We start from the raw sequence: 8,334 nt of genomic DNA, 5'->3' as shown, positions 1-8,334 counted from the left end.
TAGAAGGGAGGAGTATTATTAAGAGTAACTAAAAAGATAAAAAGAGAAATAAAAACAAAATATGATGTATATAGACCTAAAGAAAAAATGACAAAGGTAAGTACTGCCTTGAACAGTAATAACATTGAATGTTTATAGATTAAATTCTTCAATCAATAGACATAGATTGGCAGAATGGATAAGGAAATAAAACCCATCAATATGCCATCTACAAGAAACTTAACTTAGACACAGGGGCACTATATATCAGTTGTGTATATGGCTAACTGATATTTGATTTGGCCACCCAGCCCACTAAACTGAGACAGAATGGCCTGTTCAACAAAAGGTGCTGGGAGACCTGGATATGCATAGCTAAAAGAATGAGAGAGGATCACCATCTCACCTCCTATACAAAAAGCAACTGGCTTACTGTGAATACCCTAATGGATCCTTTACTTCCTCACATGTACTGTCTCCTCTGGATGCTCCCTATGCTAGGCCTAGCTCTCTAAATCCAAATCTCTCAGTTAGTACTATTACACCACCATTCACTCCACACTTCTCACCTTCTCAGAAACAAACCAGCAGCCTTGATCTAGGGTCCCTTCACTGATGGTTTGGGAAGTCAATGATTTCATTCCATGTGGCTAACTGTTTTGCATAGCAAACACAAACAAGATGGTAAGACCCATTAATGCAGCCAAAAGACTATGCAAGTAAAATGGTTGAATTACTATAACATGGTCACTTGATGGTTTGCTCTGCCTCTATGCAGAGCTGAACTACACTTTACACTTCCCCACCTCCCCCTGGTAGGTCTTGAAACGTGAAATTACCTTTCTGCATCCAGTATGAGGAGCAATCAGGAAATTCACTTTTACTCAACCCATTAGATACCTTCCTTTAATAAACTAGTTACCCTTCAACCTCTGTGTTTGAGTGGCTAATATTGGAGATATTTTCTTAAGGTTCTTTTCACAGCTGCTTTCACCTCATTGTTATTTAGGCTATAGATGAGGGGATTCAACAAGGGAGTAACCACACTGTACTGTACAGAGAAGATCAACTCCAGTGGTGAGCCTGAGACTGGAAGTAGATAGCGCAGAAAAGCTGAGCCATAAAATAGGAGCACTACTGTAAGGTGGGAGGAGCAGGTGGAGAAGGCCTTGCTTTTACCTGAGGAGGAGCTAATGCCCAGGATGGTGGAGACAATGCGGACATAAGAGTAGAAGATCAGGAAACTGGTTCCAAATCCATAGAGACTGGAACAGAGCATGACTGTAAAACTTGGGGACAGATCAGAATAGGAAAGAGGGAAGAGAGAGGGAAGATCACAGCTGTAATGGGAGATGATATAATCTCCACAGAACTCCAAGTTCATTGCTGAAAGGATGTTGAGGAGTGCATTCAAAAAGCCCAGGCCCCAAGAACCCAAAGTCAGCCTCTTACAGAGCAAGCTGTTCATCATCTGGCCATAGAGCAGAGGATGGCAGATGGCAGCAAAGCGGTCATAGGCCATAGCAGAGAGCAGGCCAACTTCAGTGGCTCCAGTCAGTAACAAAAAGAAGACTTGAGCCAAGCAGCCCTTCACAGAGATGGTTTTCTTCTGAGACAACAGATTCTCCAGCAGCTTTGGCACTGTGACTGAAGAAAAACAAATATCCTGGAAAGAGAGGTGACTCAGGAAGAAGTACATGGGGGTGTGGAGATGAGGATCTGCCCTGGTCACCAGAAGCAGCATCAAGTTACCTGTCATGGTCAGGAAGTAAATTTGCAAAAACAGCACAAAGCAGAGAGCCTGGATGTGTGGGTCAGCAGAGAGACCGAGGAGGATGAATTCATTGATGGTGCTATGGTTCTCCAAGGCCATTTAGAGAGGATTTTATCTAGAGACAAAATAATAGCAAATCTGAACTCTCTTGGCCATACTTAATTATCAGAGAATGGGGGTCACATCTCAACTAGGTTATATTTCACATCTGCCTTTAAGATTGTTTTCTATCTTTCTTCCTGGTTTGATGAACTGCTTCAATTCCCAACCCTGGTTCAAACCTGCAAGTATATTAACTAATGGTTCATCTTCTTTCTCAGAGATTGTTAAGACATTCACAATCTTTCTACGACCTGGATCATTATTAATTTAGTGGGTTTTTTTAGTAACAGAACCTGTACTTAGCAATATTCTCTCTTCATTGCAGATATTAGAATTCTAAGGTCTTTCCTCTTTCTTTTCTTTTATTCCCATTTAAACTTTTCTAATGTGTATACTACTAAGATATTTTTGTCATCATTTAGCTTCTTACATGGAATTTTCACATGCCAATTTGCACTCTGGAAAAATTGGAATATATAGCCTCTGACATGCACATATATGCCAGTGTTTCCTTGTATTCCTATGTTAGATGTTAGGATAGAAGAAATTATGGATGAGCAATACTAAATCTGTTTTCAGAGGAAAAATTAAGTATCTGAGGCAATGTGACTGTCTAAATTGCCAGTTTCAAGAGTTAGAATATGACTCCACTATGTAGGATTCTAAGACGAGTATTTCCTATGAAATAGTGTCTTGCAATCAAGGGTTGTCAGTAAATGTGCTCTATCAACTGACACCTATGGGTCTGTAAAGTTGTCCACACACTATGTTCTAGAGAGTCTCAATGCTGAGGCCAGACTATGTCCTTGCCCCTGAGCATCATGGATAGTTTCATCTGTATCAATCCAAATTTCTGTTCTGCCTGGACTACCTTTTCTTTCTATCTAAATCTTTATAATATTTTGATACTAATTTTAAATTTGATTTTTTTCTTATATCTTCCTGGAAAATTATTTTCTATAAATTCAGCATATATACTATTGTAGAAAAAATTTGTTAACAGAGTGCTAAGCACTTTTGTTTCTAATCTCTCTGTTATATAGTGGTGGAAATAATTCTATGAATACTGTTCAAATGAGAATTCATATGTATTTCTACAACTTCCCAAATGTTTAAACACTATGATTCCAACTCTAATCTCTGTGGTCCCAAAATATGTATTTTCTCTATCTTAACCCTGACGCTCCATTTTTAACAATTTCTTGACAGTGATTTCCTCTACAAAATGATCTCTTCCAACACCTCACAACAAGTAAGTCTCTCCCCTGTATTCCATCACAGTAAATTACTCTTCTGTTCTGTTCTAGTGGTTATTGTTAAGATATGTTTGGTAAATTCTTTTTTTCTCCTTCCAATGACATTGTAATTACTTGATGGCAGTCATTTGCTCTATAATATGTCACATCCAGTACACTTGGAACAGTGGAGGGAAAAGCCATACTGGAACCCAATGAGAATTTGTTGAATGAAGAAAATAATGAACTGAATAGTATAGTCTATGTAGCTAAAATTTAGTGGGAAAGACTCTGAATATACAAGTTTGATGAAGACTTAACAGTAAAGGGAAGTGTAATGGAAAGTGAAAGAATGTCTTCCAATATATATGTCTTTGCCTTTGTGTCTGTGTGTATCTGTGTGTGTGTGTGTGTGTGTGTGTGTGTGTGTGTGTAGCAGCTGTGGGGGTTCTAGTAGTTAACTGTACCTTGGCTGATGCAGAACCTACCACATCGTTGTAACTGAGACATCATCTCACATCCACTATGCAATTAATCAATATTGGAAGAATTATTTATTCCTGTCATGTTCAATCTACAACCACCAATCCATTTATTTGTCTGTATCTATTCACTTATTAAATCATTTATCCATAGTCCATTTTTCTATTCATCCATTCATTTTGTAAGTCATCGATTCCATTCAAAATTCTTCTTTCCCTTTATTTATTCTTCTACCATCTATCCATCTATAAGTTCATTTATTTAGGAACAAGTGTTTATATTCTGTTTTATGCTAGAATATGCTAGGTATTAAAAGGAAGAAAAATGTGTATTTAGTGCAACTCAACTGATAAATCCATACTATTTTGTTTGCTCTGTTTTACCTTCGGATTTTATTTCATCCCTGGCCCTGATTCAATACTTAATTCCCTTCTTTGCTTCTCCTCATATTTATGTTGAACCCTGCTCTGCGGCTGTGCACTCATATTGTATCTTTTCATGAAACCCCACTCCTAGTATTGTAACTTTACAATTTTCTGACAAGATCCTTTGAACTCATAATTGAACCTGTATTTTCTATCATTGTCCTAGTATCCCAGAGTCTGATATAAGTGTTGTTTAAAGAACTCATAGTCACAAGTTACCAAAACAATCACAAGTTGAGAGTGCCTTCTGCATAGCCAGTCCTTGTCATTTCTGATTGTTCCTCAGCACCAAATTACATTGGAAGTAAAATGTTTCTCCACTGTCTACTCAAGAAAAATTAATTAATTAACACTACTCATAAATTTGAAGAATTCTGTTTATGGAAATTTTTGTGTGAATGAAGCAGATAGTTACTTTAATTCCTCATTATTTATTTTTAAAATCCACCTTGTGGTTACTTACACATTTAGAGGTATGAGAGTACATTGAAGTTTGGGGAACAAACCAACTTCCAAAGCGGTTGAAGATGTCCTGGCTCCTTACAAAGAGATGAGAAAATAATGCAGAAGTTAATTTAGGGTGATTCTATAACCGGAGATAGGCTTACCAGTTTGAAAGGAAGACAATACAAGAGATTTCCCCAATATGCTTCTGACATACAGCATTGTCCAAAAGGCTATATTTCAGTAGGATGCTGAATTTTTAGTAACTTTAAAGAGCCTTTCAAGTCAATCACATAGGATGTGTTCCACTGGAATGAGCATGTGTTTAAACACAGGTAATACTTTAAGCTGTAATAAAATATCTTTAGTTCAAATGAATGATCAGCCTCAAATATATTTAATTTTAAAATCTTCATTTCACAAATGTTTGGATTGATGGGTCAATGGTAAAAGGAATGGAGTGAGGTCCAGCATTTTCTGTATTCACTGAATGTGGGAGACAGCTCTAAATGACAAAAAATGGGTGAGGCCCCCTGGAACAGGGAGTATGGTGAAAATAGGTAGGTGAGGAATAATAGCATCAATGCATTTGATTAGTTTTAGAAATATTTCTGAGCATCTACCCCTCCCTCATTCAATTTAATAACTGCATTAGTTTGATCAGATTTGAAATTGGAGGGATTTAGAAACAGAAGAAAACTCAATTTCCTAACACATGAGATTGGGTGATAGAGAAGAAACAAAATTCACATCTTCTCTGATGTACCTTTTCCACTACTTTCCAGAATATTTTGTTTTCTGCTGCTCTACTCTTCTCCTATTTTAAACCTAGAACATGGACTAAAAGAGTCTGAATTCCAAACATATGGAATCCCTTTCTCCAATGCAAAAGATCAGTCATTGAAGTCAAAGAGTTTTATCATAGATGCTGCTCACAGTATCTGAGCACACAGACACCACTGCACGGAAAATATGGAAATCTTCGTAAACTTGAGGATGCAGTCTCAGCACATAGTAAATCTATGAGAATATGTGTGGAAAGAAAGCACCTCAGAAAACCAGAAAGGAAAAGTCATTGGAGGAGAGAGAAGAAAATATTCAGGAAAGAAAGACAGAAACTTAAGAGCAATTATAAAGGGAATTACCTCGCTCCTGGCTTTTATGGCTTAGAAGACATCCTGAAGCTCTGGTTTTTGCTGGGTTCAAGAGACTTTTGTGTTCATGAGGAATACAATTCATAGTCCAGTGACCAACAATGCAGATGACTTCTCTGTTGGGGAGTCACAGGAAGGACATGAAAACTGATGATCACAGAGCTATAAACATTAAAGGCAGAAACTCAGGAACACACAACCTCTTAACTCTGGCATGCTGATTATCCCTCCCTCCAGTGACAGAAAAACTGACATCTTCAAAAACAGCTGTAAGGAGCTTCTTTTTGATGGTCTTATACCCAACCAGAGAGGCGTCTATTTATTTAATGTCCTCTCCAATTCTAAATATTATGCTAGAATAATCCATGAAGAAAATGATTATAAGATATAACCCTTCAGAAGGGCAAGTACAGGTTACTTAATCAATATTTGGCCAGCTGAGCCTTATAGTCTAGGAGACAGAGGAATCAGTGCCTTTTATTGCCTGGAATCACAGACAGAAGCCCAATTTGCAACTCACTAACAAACAGCTCAAGTTATAAGAGCCTTAGGGAATTGTATTTAAAATGGAATTTTGGAAATTCTTTCTTCACTGAATCTATGGCTGAAAACTCTTGGTTTTCTGGTAGGCTTTGAAAGATAGTGCAGAAAAAAAAAAAAACAAAGCCAAAGAACATTCCCAGCTTTGTAGTTTTAACCACATACTCTCAACTCCCCGTAGTTCATCTGTTCCCTCCCCTGACCCTCCATATTTCAATAACAGATACAGGCCATTATATATCTTGTCATAACTTACAGAATTGTGCAGAAGAGAGTGTAAACTATAATGTAAACTTTAATCCACTCTTAGTGGCAATATGAGTTCATCAATTGTCACAAATGCACCACACTAATGAACGATGATGTTAATGTGGGAAGGTGTAGAGGGGTAGGAAGTGGGGCATATAGGATCCTCTCCATATTTTTATGTATCATTTATGTAATGTAAGTAACTTCAAAAAATTAAAAATATAAAAAACATAAAGTTGCAATTATGACCTAATTTTTATTTAAAAGCACACACATGCACAAAAAAAGAAAGATAGCAAATTTGTGATTTGTGGAAAAGAAAGAATTAAATAATATATTGGTTCTTTGTGAAGAAAAAAGAAAACCGTAACAACATTTGTAAGCCCTTCACATACACAATATCCCTGGGTATAAAATCAATAGGAGTGGAAAATGGTGAAATTTTGTGAAAGCTGTATTTATGAAATCATATATAAATATTTATATTTTTTAATCACTCCATATTCATGTCCCATAACCTATAACTTCTTATAAATGTGTTCTACTGCTGAAAATTATATCATAATTATGTTTAAGCTTTCTATTAGAAGTTTAAGAAAAGTTATGAAGTTAATCTTTATTGCATGTGTATATCTGTATAACAGCAATTCTATGCATTCTAGGAAAAAATGTAAATGCTTGAACTACTCTAAAAAGTAATGTGAATGAATGGTAAACAGATGAGTAAACAATAAGATCCATTACAAAGCAAAGACATTCATTTAGATAAAAGACTTACAATATAAGCCAGCAGAGAATGCACCATTAGCCCATATGAATATAATTCACCTTTAGGAATTTAAAAAGACATGAAATACCTGTATAGATCTAAAGATATTAAATAAATTATTTCAATAATTAAACATCTTTCTATCATGAAAACATTACACTTAGATTGTTTTTAATGTGAGTCATTTCAAATTTCAACAAAGGGTTTCAAACAAATAATTCTGTCAGAGAATAGCAGAAGGAGGACTACCACTGGACTTATTCTATGGGCACAGTATGATTTTATTTTTCACTTAACTATCCACATTTTAATGAACACGTCTTGGATAAATTCTTTCTTTCAACAAGTAGTGGCTGTGTGTTCACCATGTGTCTGGCACTGTGCTGGGCACTGGAAGATTGATCATAAAAATCACCAAAACACACATGCTTCCGAGCATTGAGACTGCTAAAATTAATTATATATACATTTTAAAAATTATATTGCAAATTATTTTATTGTATTAATAATATAAAAATTCATACTTCTGGCAACTTGGTGTCAGAGGAGGGTACCATGGCTTAACTCTCTTATAAAAACAAAATAGGAAAGGCAAAAAACTGTCTCAGGGAATTGCTTTGAGGGACTGCAGACCAGGAGAGTGCTATGCATATGTCCAGTAGGAAGAAGGACAGAGAGATGATGAGGCTGAACAGAAAACTGTGAGTTAGTAGTCCCTCAGCCAAGAACAGCACCCATCCCTGCCCCCACCCCCCCCAAAGGCAAACACCTTGGGTAAAACCTGTGACTCACTTCAGCCGACTGAGAAAGAAATGGATATCTTCTTCCCTGCAATGGAGAACGTGCAGCAGAGAGCAGAATGTGGTTTCTCTTCTCTGCATTTGGCCAGTGGAGCCCATTTTAAATCTCCATTCTGGGCAGACCAGAATCACCAGTGAGTGGATGTTTTGACACCTCTATTGAAAGGCTCACTGAAAAGTGCCATCTGCTAGGAGATCAGGAATCTGCAATAAGTAAAAAAGCTTTTTGTCATCTTTCTTGTCCAGGCACACTTGAATCAGGTCTGCGCCCCTTTAGTCGGTCCCTGGGATTTTTGTTGTTGTTGTTGTTTTCTTTTTTTAAAGGAGCCTTAGATAGCATAAATGTTACAATGAAAATATAGGGATTCCCATATACCCCA

General features: G+C 36.7%; 1 protein-coding gene across 1 annotated transcript; it reads right to left on the bottom strand.

Annotated features, from left to right (window-relative positions):
* Positions 1–925: 925 nt before the first annotated feature.
* Positions 926–1,852, bottom strand: LOC131280790 (olfactory receptor 8S1-like). The gene has a single exon (XM_058309275.1). The coding sequence runs from the start codon at positions 1,850–1,852 to the stop codon at positions 926–928; it is 927 nt and encodes a 308-aa protein (XP_058165258.1).
* Positions 1,853–8,334: the final 6,482 nt, after the last annotated feature.

This window comes from Dasypus novemcinctus, chromosome 12, assembly GCF_030445035.2.
Source record: "Dasypus novemcinctus isolate mDasNov1 chromosome 12, mDasNov1.1.hap2, whole genome shotgun sequence".
Lineage (NCBI taxonomy): Eukaryota > Metazoa > Chordata > Mammalia > Cingulata > Dasypodidae > Dasypus > Dasypus novemcinctus.
This window is presented reverse-complemented; position numbering and strand designations above follow the sequence as displayed.